The sequence below is a fragment of the Equus przewalskii genome, chromosome 6 (genome assembly GCF_037783145.1).
Source record: "Equus przewalskii isolate Varuska chromosome 6, EquPr2, whole genome shotgun sequence".
Lineage (NCBI taxonomy): Eukaryota > Metazoa > Chordata > Mammalia > Perissodactyla > Equidae > Equus > Equus przewalskii.
Genome location: NC_091836.1, coordinates 18,082,400 through 18,104,184, shown reverse-complemented (window position 1 = coordinate 18,104,184; position 21,785 = coordinate 18,082,400). Strand labels below are relative to the sequence as shown.

The window sequence follows — 21,785 nt, the reverse complement described above, 5'->3', positions numbered from 1 at the left end:
GAATTCACTTCCAAGGATACAAGAAATTCAGCCCTTGGGCTTGGTCCGCCCACAGACGGCTGTGTAATGAGTTCAGCCCTTCCGGGTCTTTCAAATAGGGTGACCCATCAGCCAGTTCTGAAGCTCCTACCTGCAATTCTATTTCCCGTGGCCTCTTTCTTGAAAAGCAGGATTACCGTAGTCGTGAATCTCTTTCCTTTGCGCTCCTACTAGTCAAGCTCAAGTTCTGAGAGCAAACAGCAACAGCCAAAACAAACACTTTGGAGCCAACACTTAAACCTCAGCCTCACTTAGGTGCAGAATTATGTAGGATTGTTAGCTTAAGGCTGATAGGGAGCAGGGACGGGGGAAGGGGAGGGGACGAGAAAGGGCCCGCCCCTTTGCAATGGGATTGGTTCCCTCTTTCCCTTTAGCTGTTTATTTTGCATCTCGGTTGGATAGGTTGGGAGAAATATGTCATTAAGGTGTTGTCAAAATGAGCTGTGTAGGAGTGGGCTGTTTCCTAAGTTCGCGGTTTTAGATTTTCAAAGGGACGGACTTCTTATTGGCTATGGGATCAAGTTCCTGAAACTGGTCTTCTATAGTTTGAAAAATGTCACCGTAACAGGAGGCGCCAAGGAACTTAAGTGTAACTTACACACAGTAGAGAAAATGACTAAAGTTCCTCAGGGGTTTGATTTCAGTTTCTTAAATGACGAAGAAGCCAGGAAGATCCTTCAGGTGCTGGAAAGAAATGAGGAACTACAAAGGGCAGAGAAGGACAGGATCAGGTACAGAGCAAATTTTTCTTTTTTTCCCAGGGCGTCCGCGGCTTCCCCAGAGTCGGGGGGGAGGGGGGGGCGCCAAGCCTTCGCGGGCACCTGTCGGCGGCCCCGGGACGCGCGGCATCCGCCCGGAGCGCAAGGCCAGGCAAGGGGAAATCTGCGCTGAGTTTCTCTCGTAAGGACTTTGGGGTGCCTGGTTGGTGCTCTTCTTACACCCGGCATCCCAGACGGGCTCGCCTGCGGGTTTCTGGTCCCGCAGGGTGGGGCGCGCCCCTACCCGCGCGGTGCTGGCGCGTTCTTTGGTGCGTTTCTCTCTGAGTGGGGCGCGCGCGGCTGCCCAGTCCCGAGCCGGGACACGTGGGCGGCGATCGGCTGCAGGGGGTCCAGGCTGGATTGGGGGCCGCGCAGGCACGCCACGCAGTGCTCAGGTGTCTCCGCCGCGGTGGTGGGTCGTGGGGTAGGGGGGCCAGTGAAATGGGGCGAGGGCGCTGCGTGGAGCGGAGTCCTGGCCCGCGCGCATCCAGGTGCTTACACAGGTCTCCCAGGTGGTCCACCCTCGCCCAACACACTCTCCTTCTGCCCCAGAGACCCCCTCTCCACCCCACGCCGACGGTCAGCGAGGCTCGGGAGAGCTGGCACCTCTCTGGGGGCGAAGTGGTCCGCACCCAAATGACTGGAGCTCGAGGAACTTGACAAATTGTATGGAGTGACCTGACCTGAGACTGGGCCACGCGGAGTGGCTAGAATGGGTGGGTCTCCTTGTGTGTGGTGCCGTGGGGTAGAAGTTGCTGCGGAATTTCACCCTTGACCTTACTATGCAATGTTGTAGGTGAGGGGTTGGTTACCAGGGAATGAAATTGAGGGATAATTGCCTGGGATGTAAAGTAACCAGTTTTTCTGCTGGGGACGTATGGGATACGTCTTGGAATGAATTAAAGGGACTTTCTTACCAGAGCTGGAATAGACCCATCCAAGGCCTTCTCCAGTTGACTGTGGATGAGAATTTAGGCCATCACTCTCAGACCAAAAAGTGTGGCATCGACTGGAATTTAGACACACGTTTTGTTTGTCAGCAAGTTCTTGGTGATGTGAGTTCTAGGTTTCTATCTCCTTCCAGATGTCCCACTGCCCACACCCACCTCCAGAAAAAACCTCCAAAGATACACTTCATATAGGGAAACCCTAGTTGGTCTTTGTAGAAGCAATTAGAATATACTGGGCCTGAAGCCCTGTCTTCACTTTTCTCCACTAGATATAGCTTTTGTGGGGAAAAATGAATATTTGAAGTTAGAGGATGTGTATTTCACATCATCATACTCTGCCTTTAGAAGAATAGGCTCCGTCATTTCCTCAGTGTGAGAGTATGCCCTCTGAGCACAGTGTGTCCGCACCCACCCACACATATGCACCTGCACTGTACATAAGCACACACAACCTTAGGAAGGAGGACTTTAGAATTGCATGCAATTTGACTTCAACACATCTTCCAAAAGGACTAAGAAACTGTGCTTGCTTTTGGTGTGTGTTCTTGGAAGTGTTTCATCTCTGGAGAGGATGCGGCTTCGAGAAGTGATTCTGTATATTTTGGGGAAATTGAGGGGAGAATTAGGAAATAACAAGAGGGAGGGAAACTTCCATTTAGGATGTTATCAATGTGGCTTCTCATGAACTAAGAGTCTTAGAAATAGTAATGTTATTTATTTTAATTTTCATTCAAGGAAATTTTGACTTTTTATGTTTGCCCTGATTCTTGCCTTCTTGTGTTTCCTCTATGGCAGCTCCTGGTGTCCCCATCAGGTGACTTTAGAGGGAACTGGAACTACATATAGGTGGCAAAGGCCGTTGGGTTAGGCCTTTGAAGGAAGGCTAACACACATTTTCTGATTTCACAGTGCTCATACCTAACTAGAGCATCAACAGAAAAAGCCATAGTGCTAAAACAAAATCAATACTATTAACCATTAAACTAACTGTTAAAGATAATTACCCCAACAGCTTAAAAAATGTCACCATTAAAATATAAAAATAATTTAAGGAAAGTAGACACTTGGGCCAAATGCTGAAGGCAATTACTTCCTGTACTTTCTTTTCCCCTGGTTAATTCTTGGATCCCACTATCAAATACCCACTACTGGATAGCAGTCTCCAAGAGATTGTTCTGCTCACCAGCTCACGTGCACCAGTTTTAGTGGCAGAATACTGGTGTGCAGAAAAGGCTTGAGGTAACATGTCAACTTGGCTGCCTCTTCTCATTTTCTTGATATGTATGATCATCATATTTTCCAAATGAAAAGTCAGGACACGTGACATGATTCAAGAGGATATGTGGGAGACAGTACAAAGGCCTGTCTGAAAGACTCTCAAAGGCCTTCTTACTATATTGAGAAACAGTCTCAAGATCTCTTGGCTAGAACAATAAGGGACCAAATGGGGAAGTTTGGAAAGTTTACTGGTTAGGGGATAACTGATGAGTTCAGTTACATCTATGATAGGCTTGAAGTGTCTACAAGACAACTAAGAAGAAATATCATATAGTTAGAGATATAGAACTACAATGTCATGCGGAACCAGAGATGTATGCACATGGATGTTAAAGGCGTAAGAGTAGTTGAGCTCACCATGAAGGAGACAACAGCCCCACACATAGAAATGTTCCTGAACACACAGAACTTTCCTCTGATCTTCCCTCATTGTTAATCTCAAGATATCATATTGCATCTTTAAAAATAACAGAAAAAAAAATAGAAATAATAAAAATAACAGAAAAACCTGTTGGTGAGGGTTGGAGTGAAATGGATAGATTCAGCCTATTGTTAGTGGCATTGTAAGTTACAAACAATCCTTTTGGTGAACAATATGACATTACCTATAAAGATATGCCTTATCCTTGACCCAGTTGTCCAATTCTTGGCCATTTCTCATTGGTAGGAGATAGAGGTAGAGAAGATGGCCACACCAACATTTATTAAGTGCTTCCTTTTTGTATAATAATAGTAATTATTGTGATAATAATAACAGCTAACATGTATTAGTCCCTTACTGTCTACTAGGTACTTTACTAAACATGTTATATATATTTAATTAATCCCCCCACTCATTAAGTACACACTTTAATTTCCATTTCATAGAGAAGCAAACAACTTACAAAGGTTAAGTATCTTGTCCAAGCTAAGCAGCAGAGCTAGAATTCAAACCTGATCTATCTCAAAACTATTTTACCCATCAGCATTGAATAATCCTCACAACCATCCCTTGGGGTGAGTATTATTAATGACTTTGTACAGAAGGCAACCTGAAATTTAGCAAGGTTAAGGAACTTGCCCAAGGTCACACAGCTCATAAGTAGCAGAGCTAGAATGTGAACCCAAATCTCTCTGGCTCTAAAACCTGTATTCTTTCCACGGTACTATATTTTTCCCTGAGGAAATAATTTAGTAGAGGAAAAACAGGACATATATTCTCAGATATTTATTGCATTATTATGTATAATAGCAAAATACTGGGAAATTTCAAATCTAAATATCCAATAAGAGCACAGTCATTTCAAAGGACAATTATGAAGAGATAATTATGTCCCACTTAGTGTGATATCTTAGTTCTGTATTTCTGACTACCTTGGTTGTTGTATAGCCACCTCAAGCTTCTCATAGATGCAGCTGTGGAAAAATGCATATGAGGCATTGTTCTGTGAAAAAGCAGAACACAAAATAGTGCCTGTGTGATTATTGCAGTTTCTTCATGGTGTGGGTGCACACGCACAGCAACTAGAAGAAAACAGGCAAAAATCTATGCTTTTCTTGATGAATCTCAAGGGCCTGATACAGCTCCCAGCACTTTGTGAACATTCAGTAAATGTTTGGTGAAAGGCATGGGCCTGCCCTGACAAGTGGGAAGGCCCCTCTCCTGCCCTCAAGTCCAGCACTGCCAAGATGGATAGTCAGATCTGAGGGAAAGGATGCATGCTGGGCTGGGCGGGAATCCTGGGCATGTGCCATCTTCTGAGGCTCTAGGAAGGCAGATGAGGGGAAGAGTATAGGATTTCATGGCTTAAAGCAGAGGGACACCTCAGTCAGGCAAGGTACCTGCGTGTAATAGGCCCCTAGTGAATCCTTGATGAAGGAGTGAATGGCCTGCACTGGCTGGAGTCAGAGGCTCCTGCAGTCCCTCGCTTCTCTTCCACTTCTCACTCAGTTTATTTCACCTTCTTCTCATTCCCCAAATACCCTCTGCCCCAGCCAGACAGGATTTCTCCCTGGTCTGAACCCTGTACCGCACTATAATCTCTGTGTTGCATTTATCCTGTTCTGTCCTGGGAGTCTGGGGTCCGTGCTACAGAAATACTCTGAAAGTCAGTTAAAGAGGTGGAAATTACTGTTAAATTCCAATCTGACAGTTCTACTTCTTGTTGGATTGTGGAAAAGATTTTTCCTGAAAGTCTTCACTTGGGCATGACTTCTCAGGCCTCGCACAGTCTATGGTTCTAGCTACTGTGAAGAAAAATGGCTGAGGATTTGAATCACAATTTATTGGCAGGTGAAAATTTTCCCCATACCTCTCTCACACCTTGGAGGGAATATGGGTGTGTGTGTACAAATACACATGATATGTATATTTACATATATAATATATAAAATCTGAAAAGCGTCTTACTTTTTACAAGTCTTTGAAAAAAAACTGCCTACCTATCATCCTGCACCCCACCCTTCCATCCCCCTACCCCATCTCATAAATGTAAAATAGAAAGTACTGAGAGATACTATCAACTAGTCAGCTCACAGAAGAGATATCAATAAATCAAAAATGTTTATTTTTCCTGTTGCAGAAAACTTATAGAGTATAAGATGTTACAGTGCCTGGTGTAATCAAGTTGAAAAATGGCATGTCTAGATTTAGACTATCTTTGCTCAATGGCAAGATTGCAGCCCTGGAGGGTTTTCCAGAATTTAGTTGTTTCTGACTGATTTACACTGGTGTACTTGAGCTGGGCTCAGTCCTGAGAGGGACTGTATATATCAAAGTGGTGTGGTGGTTGGTAGCTGGTGGAAGCTGCAGCATCCTGCAGACATTAAAAGCCGGATACATAAGTCTGTGAAACTTGCCGGTGAAACTTGCCTCTGACTTTCAAGAAACATCAGATGCTTATTTTATTTTATTTTATTTTTTGGTGAGGAAGACTGGCCCTGAGCTAACATCTGTTGCCAATCTTCCTCTTTTTGTTCAAAGAAGATTGTCGCTGAGCTAACATCCGTGGCAATCTTCCTCTGTTTTGTATGTGGGATGCTGCCACAGCATGACCTAATGAGTGTGCGTAGGTCCGCACCCAGGATCCGAACCTGTGAACCCTGGGCCACCAAAGTGAAGCACGCAAACTTAACCATTATACCACCGGGCCAGCCCCTCAGGTGACTATTTATTGGGCATCTACTTTGTGCTAGACACTGTCTTGGCACTGAGGATACAGCACAGAATAAACACAGATTCTGCCCCAAATGGCTTTGGTCTATGAAAGTTTTTGGGTGGTGGTAAATCCTGTAAGATGATTTGTTCATATAAATGTAGCTTGCCCTCAGTAGCAGTATGTGGCCTGGGAAGGGACCATGAGAACTGCCTGGAAGTCACAGGAGTGCCCTATAGGCTTGAGTGCTGTGATGATGTAACCAGGTATGGGATTCACATCCTGGATCGCTGAGGTGTCTGCACTTTCCAGTAACATCCAGTTTAGTTAATTCCTTTAAACTGAGGGGAGATCTTTCTTTCAGACAGATTCTCCTGCCTAGTTAGTCCTGTGGATTGGTCTCCATGGGCAATACATGTGGAACGTCTAGAATATTATAGTTCCATACCCCAAGGTTGGGGAGCAGTGTCCTTTGAGGCTTTGTGATGTTATAACTCCTTCAGCTTTTAAAGTCTTTCATGTCTGTTTGTTTTTATCCTCATCCTAATCTGATAAAGCAACTATTTTTAATCTTTTTCAAAAGCTAATAACAATAACAACAATAATAATAGCCAATATTTGTTAAGCACGTGCTCTGTGCTTAACTCTTCATGCGATTATCTCATTTAATTCTGACAACAACCTGATGAGTAAGGGATATTTTTTACCTCCATTCTACGAGGAAGCTTAGCGAGGATAAGTAGCTTGAGTGAGATAATCCTGCCAGGAAGTATTGGATTTGTGACCTCCATCTGCACTCACTCACCGTGCAGCACTGCCTGCTCCAGTGAAGTACAGAGGAGCTGAAGCGATTACCCTCGCATCGGCCATCTAGCTTCTAACAGAACCAGCAGTGAGCTCTCTCCACTTTAAAACTCTTGCTATTTCCACTGACCATGAAAATAGAGAACATATAATTCTGGGTAGCCACTTGCTCAAGTAAAAGTTGGAGATGTTACTACTAAGGAAAAGGGCATTATGGATATTGGGGGACAAGTAGTAGTATTTGCCGTATATAGGAAAAATTTCAGGTATTCATTTATGTTTTAAAAAGTGTATATGCATTTTGTAAGGATTTACTCCAAACTGTGAAGATGGTTATCTCTTGGGCAGGACATTTAAAGGGACTCTAACCCTTTTACTTTATTTTATTTTTTACCATTATCAGAGACTATTAAAAAAAAGACTGTTTCTTTTGCTAATAAAGAAGTGCAAAGTATTTGTCTTATTAAACTTAATAAATGTTTTAAAAAATAATTTGCTTTAAAAAATATCTAAACATTTTCCTGCCCTTTTCTTTACAATGTTTTATACATTTTGTAATGTTAATGTATTCATGGGTAGGTTGGTTTCTGTCCATCACTCTTGAGTTCCTTGTGGTCAAGGATTGTCTCAGGAATGGAGAGCCCCGTACACCTAGTAGGTACTCAATTTCTAATTAAATGGGCTTTAACTTACTTCTGAGAAGGAACACAAAACAAGGGAAAGAAAGGTCTGGGGAAACCACATGAAAGACAAGAAGGTCAGGTTAAGGTTAGTCGGAAAATATTTTTCTTCCTGTTAGCACACTTGGGTCTTCAAACTGAGAACCAGCTGGTTAAGAGCCTTGCTCACGCAATTCAGGTCTTTTTTCTGCAGTTAGTTACTGCACAGGCTGTGATATTTGAGAGCTATAAGCTCACCTCACTCTCCTCAGGAATGTTTCCTTATTGGCATTGCCAATGGCCCTATTTAAAAGCTGTACTTAAAATATCAACTTGGCATACCACAGGAGCTGACTTCTTCATTCCACAGTGTGTTAGACTTTCTAATGATTTAAGAGGAAATTGGGGGCTGCAATGACCAAAGTCCCCACTTCCCAAAGGAAGGTTGCAATGTTTCATATTTATCTCAAGTTTGCCTTGTTTTCAACTTTAAAACAAGGTATTTAACAGCAGCTCAAGGAGGAAGGGGGCTGGCAGGGGAGAGTAACTTGGCAACCACTGCTCTGTTCTCCAGATCTCTTGATCTGTTCTCCAGGTTTCAAGAAGGGCCATGCTCCCTCTGAGGACTCGGGAAGGATCTGTTCCGAGCCTCTCTCCTAGCTTCTGGTAGATCCTTGGCTTGTGGCAGCATGACTCCCATCTTCCCATGGCATCCTCCCTGTGTGCGTGTCTGTCTTTGTGTCCAGATTTCCCCCTTTTTGTGAGGACACCAGTCATATTGCCTAAAAGCCCACCCTAATAACCTTATTTTAACGTGATTACCTCTATAAAGAGCCTATCTCCGATTACTTCTATGAAGACCTTATCTCCAAATAAGGTCATATTTTCAGGTACTGGGAGTTAGGACTCCAATGTATCTTTTTCTGAGGATGCAGTTTAACCCATAACAGTAAGGCTGGTTCAATGTTTTAAATAAATTACTATAAACCACTATATCAACAGTCTAAAGAAGAGAAACCTACAGTCATATCAATTGATGCATAAAAACCACTTGACAAAATTGAAAATGCATTTGTGATAAAAACTCTCAATAAGGAAGAAATAGAACCTGATAAAAGGCATCTACAAAAAAACTTATAGCTGACATCATAGCTAATATGGGGAACAAAGCAAGGATGCGCAATCTCACCACTCCTATTCAACATCGTACTTGAGGCCTTAGCAAGCATTAAGCAAGGTAAAGAAATAAAAGGCATACATATCAGAAAGGAGGAGATAGAACTGTTCCTATTTGCAGATGACGTGATTGTCTACAAAGAAACCCCCCCAAAAAATTACCAAAAAAAGAAATCCTAGAACTAATAAGCAAATTTAGTGAAGTGGTAGGACACAAGATTAATACACAAAAATCTACTGTGTTTCCATCTACTAGCAAAGAACAATTGGAAATCTAAATTTAAAACTTTTGTGGAAAAGCAAAGGAACTGAATAGACGAAATGATTTTGAAAAAGAATAATAAAATTAGAAGAATCATACTACTTGATTTTAAGACTTAGTATAAAGCCATAGTAATCAAGATAGCATAGTATTTGTGAAGGAAAAGACATGTAGATTAATGAAACAGAATAGAGTCCAGAAATAGACCCCCAAAATATAGCAAATTGATTTTTTTATGAACGTGCAAAGGCACTTCAATAAAGGGTAGTCTGTTCAACAAGTGGTGTTGGGGTGATTGTGCACAAGGCTAGGAACATTTTCGTCACCCCAAAATAAAGTCTGTTAAATAGTTGTTCTTCATACCTGCCTCCCTCCAGTTGCTAGTAACCACCAATCTGCCTTCCATCTCTATGGATTTATCTATTCTGGATATCTCGTATAAATGGAATCATACAAAATGTAACCTTTGTGTCTGCTTTACTTAGCATAATGTTTTTGAGGTCTCTCTACCTTGTAGCATGTATTTGTACTTTGTTCTTTTTTATGACTGAATAATATTCCATTGTATGTATGTACCACAATTTTTTATCCATTCTTATGTTGATGAACATTTGGGTTGTTTCCACCTGTGGCTGCTGTGAATAGTGCTGCTATGAACATTCATCTACAAGGGTTTGTTTGAGTCCCTGTTCTCACTTCTTTTGGGTATGTACCCAGGAGTGGAATTACTGTGACATTTGGTAATTCTGTATTTAACTTTTTAGGAGCTATCAAACTACTTTCACCCATATTCACTTTATACAGCTGTTATGATCATACTGTGTGTATTTTTGTTTATTTACCTACCATCTAACATAAAAATAACCCCTTCATGGGGCTGGCCTGGTGGTGCAGCAGTTAAGTGCGCACATTCTGCTTCAGCAGCCCGGGGTTCGCCAGTTGGGATCCCGGGTGTGGACATGGCACTGCTTGGCACACCATGCTGTGGTAGGCATTCCACGTATAAAGTAGAGGAAGATGGACGCGGATGTTAGCTCAGGGCCAGGCTTCCTCAGCAAAAAGAGGAGGAGTGGCAGCAGATGTTAGTTCAGGGCTAATCTTCCTCAGAAAAAAAAAATCCCCTTCAAATTAAAGACTCATTGTCAACAATATTTTTTTGGCTGCATACTATTCTACTGTATATATTTTATAATTTAATTAACCGTTCCAATATTTCAGCCACTTTGATTTTTTGTTATTCCTTTGTTTCATGTTACTGTGTTAAGTAACACTGTGACAGACCTTTGTGCTTACGTCCTTAATTCAATTTTAATTGTCTCCTTAGGATAAATTCCACATGTAGAATCATTAGTTTATAATATAAATATTTTCTAAATTCTGGTTGCATGTTACCAGATTGCTTTTAAAAAATGTTCTACCCAATTACCTTGACTGGCAGTGTGGAAAGCCTCCTATTTTACCATACCCTTCCCTGCACTGGATAGTGTTATTATTTTTAAAAATATTTGCTTATTTTGTAGGCAAACAAAAAAAACCTCTTATACTTGATTTAATTTCTAACACTGGGGTTATAAGGAATTTGAACTTTTTTCATATGTTTGCTATTCATTTACATTTTGTGATTTATGAATCATCTGTTTGTATCTTTGCCCAGTTGTATTTCAGGATTTGTATTCGGAATGCTTCTTTCACAAGTAACAGATCTAACCACGGCTTTAATTAATTGGGGATAAATTTTTCCGACATAACAAGACGGCTGGAAGTAGGCGACTGCCAGCCGGTTCAGGGGTTTAGGACATCAGGATGGCGTCTTTGCAATGGAGGTGGCTGCACCTGCTCTGAGCATCACATCCGTGTTCAAAGCAGGAAGAGACAGGATAAGGTGGAACCAACTACATCTGTCCCTCTTATCATGGAAGTAAAAGATTTCTCAGACACCATCCCAGCAGATTTCCCCTTGTGTCTCATTGACCAGAACCACATCATAAGGCCACTCTTCGCTGCGAGGGAATTGAGAAATCAAGGGACGGGATTCAAATGTTAGGCTTAGACCAGTCACGATCCATCTCCCGGCACTGAACTCTTCGCTGCCCACAATAAAACCAGAAAGGAGGAGAACTGGGGGGAGTGGATTCTAGAAGGTGGCCAACACTGTCTGACACAGAGTCTCAGTGTGGTTTTCTTCTTACGGATTTATATGTTTATACATTAAGGAAATTGACTTTTGTCCTATTTGTTACAAATATATTTCCCAGTTTTCAGTTTGCATTTATATTTGTCTGAAAATATGGGTTTTTTCATTTTTATATAGTAAAATATACCAACTTTTAAAAAGTTTTCTTTTTGTTTTTAAGATTAGAAAGTTCTCCCATCTAGAGATTAGGTCAACATTCACCTCTAATTTTTAAAATCTTTTTTAAAAATTTAACTTTTTAATAAATCTGACATATATTTTACCTATAAGGTAGGACAATTATATAAATTGATTTTTTCCCAAATAGCTAGCATCTTGTCCTGGTACCATTCATTTCCATCCGCTTCTCAGGCCCATGATTATTCCTTTTAGAGAAAGGACCGCGGAACAACCGAACAGCAACAGCAACACCAAAGAGCTGATGAAGCAAATGCTCCAGCATCAGCTTTCATGAAATCTAAGAAGGAAATTGAAGGGAAAATGCTTTTGTACAGAGAAGTCTGATTGTTCGTTATACATATATCAGTGTACATCGTTAATGTGTCGTGTTTCAGCTTCCTTCCTCTTCCCATTTTCTATGCCACTTAGCAAACCCAACTGAGGGCAGACCATTCATCTTGAGGTCTCCATCAAGTGACCTGGTTGTCATTCAGATTCGGTTCTTACTAGTCAAACCAACACCCTGTTAGAGTGGTATAAGTTTTTAACCTATAATAAATTAATTTGCTTCAAAAGTTACTTAATCACAAGGATAAGCGATTAACAGGATTACTAGAAGAAAACAAGCAAACAAAATTAAACCCTCGCGTGTTGTGAATTTAATGTTGACTGCTCACAGGGCAACTGGTGAAGCTCTTTCAGAGCATTGCCTGCCTGTCAGTCAGGGTCCCGCCAGGGAAACAGAAACTACTGGGTATTTGAAACAGAATGTAGTGCAGTGAATTGGTTACATGGTGAAAAAAAGAGGCAGAGAAACCTAGGAGGGGACAGTGAGCAAACCAGAGACTGGCAGCAGCAGGCGGCCTGGTCGCAGTGATGTGCTGGTAACTGGTTCCCCTGGAGAAAAAGCCTTGATTTGCAGCTCTGGCCAATTTCAAGCCAGCAATAGTTTAACAACCAGCTTGCAAAATTCCTGAATAATTAACAATCTGCCCTTGTGAGCCGGTACAAGGCAGCTGGTTGGGAAGAAAAAGCAAACAGGTGTTGTTATCCAAGCCCACAGGCTAGGATCCCCAAGAGAAACTGGGACCATGCAGGCCTGTCGGGGGATTTGGAGACGTGGGCCAGTCACTGCCAGAAGTTTTGCCTGAGGCAGAGGGAGGAGGAAAAACACCCGGACTTTTCTCTTCTTGTCAACCTCCAATCTCCTGTCAGTGCCTGGCTGAAGCCAGCAGGAAGCAGCTGACTGATAGAGAGGGCCTGGGAAATGCAGCTTGCAGGGGTCGTTGCCCAGCAGCACGGAACAGAGCAGGGGACGGAACAATTTCTTGTCCTCTTCTTTTCTCTTCAATCCCTGTTGTCCTTTTCTGTCGTCCTTTAGATTCTGCCTTTTCTCACGACCCCATCTTATATTGCTAAGGCTTTGCTTCCCTGCCAGAACGTTCTCGTGAGTTTTCTTGTTGTCCTATACAGTTGTTCTGCCCACTCTGCTGTTTTCCAGTTTCTCTCTCTTGCTTCTGCACCTTTGGGAGTAGCCCTGTTCTGTTCTTGCTTCTCTGTGCTGCTGCTTCTGCCCTTCTGGATATTCATATTGTTCCTGTGCGGTGGTCAGTCTCCATCGCGCTCAGGTGAATCGAGGTCTTTGGATGGAGAGGAAGAGAGTCTCATTCAGGGCACTTTAGGTAGAGAGGGCTTTGCAGAAAGGTTACACGTGGACGGAAACTGGAATTTGAAGGTCTTGGGGAACCAAGACAACTCTAGGGACCAGTGTCTCTGCTCGCATGTCATAGCTCAAACTGTCTTTCTTCCAGGATGCCTTTGATTCCCTCACATTGTGCTGCTGTATCCTTCAGCTAGCTGATTCTTTCCACATTCTCTGGTCCAGAGTCTGATACTCATGGCCATCATGCCGGGTCACCTCATGCCTATGGATGGGCTGCCCTATGGTCAGGCGTCCAAGCTGTAGCTCCTCCTGGGGAAAGCTGAGTGCTGGACTTCCTAAGCAGGAGCCTTGGACCATCCAGTTCAGCTAAAAGTGATGTAATGTTGGTGTGGCGGGCACTGAGATTCACCTGTCCAGGATTGGGCTGCACTTGCTTTTCCCCTCTATGTGCCCACCTGTGCACTAAGATACATTTGATGTGTCTTCCTGGTTTCTGTGATGACAGGTCTTGGCCCGCAGTCTCCACTAAGACAGAAATTCTTAACTCTGGCTAAAATGACAACTTCCTGGGGAACTCTTAAAACTACTGATGCCAGGCCCCACCCTGACATTCCGGCTTAATGGATGTGTGATCTGGAGTTGGGCATGGGTATTTTTTCTTTCTTTTTTTTTTTTTTAAGATTTTATTTTTTCCTTTTTCTCCCCAAAGCCCCCCGGTACATAGTTGTGTATTCTTCGTTGTGGGTTCTTCTAGTTGTGGCATGTGGGACGCTGCCTCAGCGTGGTCTGATGAGCAGTGCCATGTCCGCGCCCAGGATTCGAACTAACGAAACACTGGGCCGCCTGCAGCGGAGCGCGCGAACTTAACCACTCGGCCACGGGGCCAGGCCCGGGCATGGGTATTTTTTCAAAGCTCCCCAAATAACTCTAATTGCAGTAGGCGTCCCATCCTGGCTGCCTGGGCAGTGGGCACTGACTTCACCTGTCATCTCTTTCCTACACTCCACTCCTTTGTACCAGTTGAGGGACTGTTGAGTTCTCAGAAACTATGTAGTTTGAGAGGGGAAATCTTGGAGTCTTAAGCAAAGGACACTTGAGAGGGCCATGCCTGACACAAATGTAATAAGCTTTGTTTCTAGTACTTTCCCACTTTAAAACTGCTTGGCAGGATCAAAAGGATCTTCTGCCCCTGGAGCTGTTTAGTTTGGCAACTGGAAGAATTGCTTTTTTACTTTTTGTTGTTGTTGTTTTGTTTTACTGGCCACTAAGTGTGAGTTACCCATAAACACAAATGCTGTAACATCCAAGAGCTGATTAGATCCTGGCCTTGAACTCACTTCCTGGAACCCAACTTTAGTCATAGGTTCTTCACATTGGCTGTTGAGTGGTTATATTCGACATAGAAAACAGGAAATGGTTAAAGAAGGGCAACATGGAAGCCCGAAGAGTTTCTGAAAGGGTAAAGCAGCCTTGTTTCAGTACAGATTGGCCAAAAGAAAGTGGAAGGAGTTAGATTGTCTGCTGTTTCTGAGATTATTCCAGAATACTTGACCAGTGGCTTCTTGAATATATGCAGTACTATAAAGCCTACCATGTTCACTTGATCCCCTCAAATATCCTTTAAGGTAGAAAGGGCAGATATTATTATCTTTATTTTTCTCTTTTTTCAAAGATCCTCAAGACCATTGTAATGCCCAGGGTGGACGTCGGACTAGGACATAGGACTGTCCCCTAAGGCACTTGACCAGTGTGTGATACGGGTGACCAGTGTGATACAGGTGAAGTGATCCAGACACAGGGTGATGGAAATGTGTGGAAATGTAGGGGTTCCAAGGGAACTTAATGCCTTAGCTTTAAGTGAGTTGAATAGCAATTAAGAGAACAGGTGAACAGTGCTCATGGCAATGGCAGTGTAGGGGTCAGATTGCGGTCCCCCACGATCATCAGTCCCACCCTTCAGCCACACCAAACAAGCTCACCATCTAAGTGAGACCCAAGTGCTGTCCGTGGAAGGCAGCTTCACGACAAACCCCCCTCTCCCTGCCACCGACGGTCCAGCTTGCTGCTCCTCAGCCCCTCAGCCAACATGCTGGTGGTGCTGCTGTGACACAGGCGGGAGTGACAGAATCCAGCTCTGAAGCCAGATCCTCAGAGGCTCCCAGATGGAAAATCTTGTGCGTCTTAATTAAATCCCATAAACAGCCCGTATTTTGATTTAAATTGGGTCAGAGTCCAGATGGCACCACAGGTTTTTCTTTTCATTTTTAGGCTTTTAAACCACGGAACTTTTTATAGCCTCTTGAAAATTGCCATCATGAATTTTCTCTGTCGTTCTCTTCCTTTCTTCCAGATGCCATAAAGGTATATAAAAACGACTTTTTGGACTCTGCATATTTGAGGGTAGGTCTAAGTTGCTGGCTGAATTACTGCATTTGCACTTGAGCTTGCCCTTCACGGCTCTCCTTCAGGATCAGCAATGGTGAAGCAAGCACCCTGCTTGCTGAAAGTTGTCCCCTGAGTAGTGGGTATGGGTGCTCCACACCTCAGAGTAGAAGAAGCACCGGGGCTGGTGGGGGGATTTCTGACACCACAGAGGAGTATGTCAGGGATTGTCTGGCCACCCCTACGCTCTCTCTGGTCTGCTTCCTGGTGTCTTGTCTTCCTTAAAGATATCTGTTTCTCCCTATTCTCAGTAAGCCCTCCCCTCAACCAAAACACATTCTTATTTGTAGGTTATGCAATAGCACCAGCTCCACAAAAGGCAACTGGAAAGGCCAATAAATTAGGTCATGTCTGTCCACAGCTGTTTAATTGCTTTGCCGCTGCCATCCAGGCAAAACTCTTTAAAAGGTTTATGAGTAACATATTCCCTGCAGCGTAGCTGTCTCCACCTTCAAAGCCACACCGGACCCCACCCTCGCCCAGCCTGCTTTAGCACTTGTACACCCAGTTCCACTGAGCACTGGCTCAGCTTCTCCCCCAGCTTTTTTCGCTTCCCCCTGTGTCAACTCTTTAACACCTTGTTCTGGGCCTCCCAGATCCTTAAGGAGAGTTCACGGGAACAAAACGATACATGAATGTAAATTCTTTATTATAAATAATTTGCATGTGTCTAAAAACCAATTAACAAGTGTTGTAAATGCCACAGTTTCCAAACAGTGCTCAAAACAAGAGTTATAGTTTTATCCTTAAAGTGATAAAAATGCTTTTCTGTACTCAGCTCACCTGAGCTTCATCTCTGAGGTGCCATAGGCACTCACAGGTGTTAGACTCACGGTCATCCCTAAAAAATGGGCGATTCTACACCTCCAGGGACCTGGGTCTCTTGGGGAGGTGAGCCAGGTCCCCGCTACTCCTTTGGCTTGGATCTGCCTGCCTTCCTGGGAGGCAGACAGTCATCAGGAATTTTTATTGTAGGTCAGTCAACTGTCAAAATGAAGTGTTGGGAGTAGCATTGCAATTTCAGCTCTTTCTCTGGGAGCTTCCAGATATGACGAGCTCCTCCATCTGCAGCAAAAAGGCAATTGTCCTTGGAACCTGTGGCTGCCTCAGGACCCTCCTCACCATACCTCACAGCTGGAGGTCAGAGGTCTGGGTACCTCTGTGTTCCTCTCTAGAGGGAGAGCCCCATAGGATAGATTATTATTTTTTTTTCCGTATCATGATTCAACAACACTTTTGTTGAGCAGCAAACACTCATTTCTTTTACAGATATATTTGAGATCCTGCTATGAACCTAGTACCAGAGACACAAAATGCTCTCTCCGATCTCTCAATGTCATGAGGGAGACAGATCTGAAAACAGTATATTCATGATGACGCAGCAGATGATAAGATAGTTATGCACAGGGGCACAGAGGTCATTTAACCCTATGTCAGGTCTCAGGAAAGACTTGCTGGAGGAGATGGTGCCTGAACTGAGTCTTGAAGGAGGTGAGGGGTGAATAAAGGTGGGAAGGGCATTCCAAATCGAGTGAACAGCAATAGGTAAGGCTCAACAAGTGGAAGACTATGGTGGAGGTGCAGGCACCATCACTGGGATACAAAGTGAGAGCCAGTGACTGGCAAGAGAGGGCCTGGTGAAAACTGGAGGTGAGGAGGAGCCATTGAAATGCTTAGCACAACAGAGTGACAACATCAAATTTGCTTCTTGAGTGGATGGCTCTGGGTGACGGTGAAGCTTGGCTCAGAAGACAATATGTTTAGAGGCTTTGACTGGGATGAAGAGAAGGGGACAGATTCAGGAAATATTTGGGAAGTTCAATTAGCAGGACTTGGTGGCTGATCACCTGGAGGAGGAGGGGGAAGGAGCGTTCACATGAACTCAGGCTTCTGGCTCTGATGTTTTTGGCATTTGACTTACTGTTTACACTGAAACTGGTGGATCCAAGTGGACTCTACACTTTGTGAGTCCAGGGTGAGCTAATGTACTGATATTAAAGGACATCAATTCCTCTGTCAGCTTTTAAACATTTAGATACATTATCTCTTGATGTAAATTATCTCTTAGCAATAAGGTCAAGTTTTAGGCCTGTGACCAGGATTAGGGTGAAGGGAGGAGTGGGCAAATTTCAAAGCAGAATTCTGGCAAAGGAGATTGGAACTTGTTCCTGAGCTCCAGATGGCCTGGTCAAGGACTTCTGGGGAGAAGCTGAAAGCAGCCACTTGACAGTAGAGGAGGGGACCGATTGGCCCACAGAACCACCACATGGGCACGCTGAGACCAACAGTCTGCCTGACAGCAGGTGCCCAGCCAGCCGGAGGAAACTGTAGTTGCTTTCATTTCCTCCCTCTCAGCTGTGGACTTCTGCCAGGAGCTATCTCTCTCTCTCTCATTGTAGGCGAAAATAGTTAAGGGCAACTGATCATTGAAACATCCAAAAAAATCGAGACATTTCATTTCAAGCGGCTGTTTCCTCCATGAAGAAGCAGCAAGCTGGCTTCTCAGCAGCACCCTTCTCTTCAGGACGGGGTCAGCAGAAGTGTATTTCACCTTCAGCAAGTGGGGGATCCCCTCTCTTCCAAGTGCTCTGCCCACCAGCCTGGGGCACTGGAGATCTTGGTTTTGAAGCTTACCACAAGTCACTGAAGAGAGAGACAAAGCCATCCTTCTACCTCGTGCTTCCCAACACCTACCAGGTAAGCTGCTGCGCACTAGAGTGAAGCCCCTGACAGATGATTTGGACCTGGTATTCCAGAATTTGCTTGAATACATTGAACACACACCTCTGCATTCAAAGCAGCAAGGCTGAGAATGGTATCTTCAGCAGGCATGATGATAAAGGAAAAAGATACCCCTTCCCAAATTTGTCATGATGGGGGTTTACTTAAATAAATCCCAATATCTTTGGGGCTCAAGATTAGTGATATTTTCATTTTTATTAAGGTAATAGATCCTTGACAAAAATTTTGAGGACCTACTATTTGTATGGGCTATGCAATCTGCTATGGTAAATGGAAAGTGTAGACCCCAAGAAATTTATCATCTATTTGGGTGGACAGGGCATGAAAACTTAAATAATGTTATAAGACTGCACATGACTAAGTGTCTAATGGGTGGCACAGATGGTAGGATTTTGGAGTGGGAGGAAGATGGATGGGAGCTGAAGTAATTAGGAAATCCTTCGTGAAGAGGCTGGCCTGGAAGTGTGGTTGAATGTGGCTAAGTGGAAGAATCACTTCCAATTACGACTTGATAACGTTTCCATTGAACCAATCTACATAACACACAATTAAACTTTAATTAGTAGTTGGAATATGTAAATTTTCGATTCTGAAAGGCGATTCATGTCAATATTAGAAACTAAGGTCTTAGTGTTTGTTTATTGTGGGTAACTGCTGGCTTGCTGGAACATTCCATCCCACCTGAATTCTGTTCCTCCCCCTCCCAGAGATCTGTTCACCTTCAGTAAATTCTACTAAATGTTCACTAATTTTTAACAACCTTGCACATAAAAATAAGATTTAGGTTAACTATTCTTGTTTGTTTTGGGTTTTTTCTGTACGTGATAAGGAGCAGAGCAGCACAAAATGATTTCTGATAAACTAGAAGTTAACCGTGTGTTACAGGGTTATGTGGCACCTTTCTTCATATCTGAGGCTTTCAGTTGAATCGACTGAATCAGGGCACAATCATCCAGTGTGATGGTGTTTGTGTGAATGAGTGACAGGCATGAGGCCACAGTAAGAAATCTTTAGCTCCCCCTCCAAGCCCTGTTCTTTACATGAGAGCATAGAAGTCTTGCATGGTCTTAGTATTGAACTTTCTCCTGTGTGTCTACCAAGAAATTGAGAGAATTTCAGAGTTTCTGGGATTCTTATTTATAGCCCAATGACACATGACGTTAATGAAAATATTAATAGATAATGGTTGACCTCAGTGAGTAAATTTAAATTTTTTTCTCTTGATCCAAGACCTGCAAATAAAAACTTCCTACGACCACTTCACATAAACAAGCAAAACTAAGTCATTCACTCTCCTACTTCCTTTGCTCAGATTACTTTGTCGATGATGGCCTTCACTCATCCCCCCTACACACACACACGTCACCACACACACACACATATCTACTATCCACATCATTAGATCATTCACTGGGGAACAGGCATCACTAGTGAGGAATAGTGGTGGGTTCAGACTCTACCCCAATGGGGCTTATACCCCAGTAACTCTACTTCTACTTGTGCTTTAAGCCCCATCTTTGTGAACGCTTTCCCAGCCCTTAGCCAGAATTAATTTTATCCTTCTTTATGATCCCAAAGCAAGAGTCTTGGTTTTCTAAGGATTGTGATATAATAAGAATATATATATATATATATATATATATATATATATATATGTATTTAGTCTTTGTCTCCTGTTCCTGGCACAGAGCTTCTTATATCCTTGAAATTTCTTGAGTGGCGGGGGCTAAAAGGAATGTCTTTTGTTATTAACAATGAACTCCTTTCAACTATACCTGAGTTTATGCTAATGAGGTGACTCTTGGAGAATGGGGACTGGTAGACAGAGGAACCAACCATGTGATTAGAGGGTTGGAGCTTTTAGCCCCATCCTCTGACCTCTGGGGAGGGCATCCAGAGGCTGGAGATGGACTTAAATTACCAATGACCAATGACTTAATTAATTATGCCTGCATAACGAAGCCTCCATAAAAACTCTAAAGAACGAAGTTCAGAGAGCTTCTGGGTTGGTGAACAAGAATGAATCCATGAACCACGAAGGTGGCATAACCCAAACTCCATAGGGACAGAACCTCCTGTGCTCAAGACCCTTCTGGATCTTGTCCTATGTATCTCTTCATCTGGCTGTTCACGTATATCCTTTAAAATATCTTTTGTAATAAATTGGTAATAGTAAGTAAACTATTTGCCTGGGTTCTGTGAGCTGTTCTAGTAAATTATCAAACCTGGAGAGGGGGTTGTGGGAACCTGCAATTTATAGCTAGTCAGTCACAGGTGCTGGAGACCTGGACTGGAGATTGGTGTCTAAAGTGGGGTCAATTTTGTGGGACGGAGCCCTCAACCTGTGTGGGCTGCACTAACTTCGGGTGGTTAATCAGAAATGTTGTGAGTAGAGAAACTGTTTTTCTTTTAATGATCTATCATGTCATGTGTTGTATCACAGCTATTTTGTACATATCTTTTCCCACTGTTAGATCTTAAATTTCCTACAAATTTCTTTAATTTTCTTTAATCTTCCTTAAATTTCTTCAAATCGTCCTGACAAATTTAAATGCTCATTTTAGTTTAATTGAATTCATTTTTTTCCCTCAAAAAGCATTTTTCAATCTTTTGCCTAAGTGCCAGTACTGAGTTAGATCATCACCCAAAGAACGTGTAAGGAAGGGCATTGCAAGCAGATAAGAAACTTGGAAAAAGGCCCAGAGAACATGGCAAAGAGTTTGGAATGGTTGGCACTTAGGGTTTAAATGAGAGGATATAGGAAACAAGTCCAGATGGTAAGCAGGAGGTCTGGTCATGAAGAATTGAGTTTTACAGATGAAGAAAATCAGACACACAGATGTTATTTGATCAGCCCAAGTAACAAAGGATTAGAAACCATCATCTGGTTGCCGCCACCATCCGGTCCCGGTACGCTCACATAAGCTCAGACAGTAACTTTATGCAACCATGCCAGTCTGGGGCGATTGGCTGGGAAAAGAAGATAGTGCTAGAGACCGTCTCTGACAATAGTGACTGTGTGGATGAGCCACATTATACCTCTCTTTGTACTTATCATTGCAACCTGAACAGAGGCAAGAGCTATAGGAGACAAACAACTGAGAAAATTAGGTGCACTGAAGACAACACGTGGCCCGGCCAGTTGTAGTGGCCAATCTGAGCCCCGGTTAGTAATACACAGACTGCTCTGTGAGCTACACTGTGAAGCATATACGAAGAATTCCCAACTCTGCCATCCTTTTGGTCCTTTGCCTTAGCTTCAAAGAACCAATATTTTCAGTAGTGCCTGAATTAAAATCATAAGCAAAGGTGTTGAGCAGTTAAGTCATAAAAAATAACACTTATCCAATAAACATATGAAATAATGTTCAACCTCTTCAGTAATCAAAGAAATTTTTAAAAACTGAAAACCATTTTTTTTTTGCTAATAGATATCAGATTAGCAAAGATTAATAAGAACAGTAATAACTAATGTTAGCAAGGACGTGGGAAAATTGGCCCTTGTATACAATCTGCTAGTTGGAG

The 21,785-nt window shown here is 43.0% G+C and overlaps 1 protein-coding gene across 6 annotated transcripts in view; it reads left to right on the top strand.

The window, feature by feature from the left end:
• The first annotated feature begins 351 nt into the window (after positions 1-351).
• Positions 352-21,785, top strand: part of EXPH5 (exophilin 5) — a 70,281-nt gene continuing 48,847 nt past the window's right edge. For 2 of the 6 annotated variants that reach the window (XM_070624838.1, XM_008524577.2), the window contains exons 1-2: positions 445-770; positions 17,918-18,215. Coding sequence is in view for 2 of the 6 variants with exons in the window: in XM_008524575.2 (XP_008522797.2) it covers positions 454-770 (317 nt within the window). In the remaining 4 variants the exon portion in view is untranslated. Of the gene's footprint in view, positions 771-17,917; positions 18,216-21,785 lie in introns of those variants that run through there. The other 4 variants (XM_008524575.2, XM_008524574.2, XM_070624840.1 and 1 more) reach the window with 3 other exon arrangements.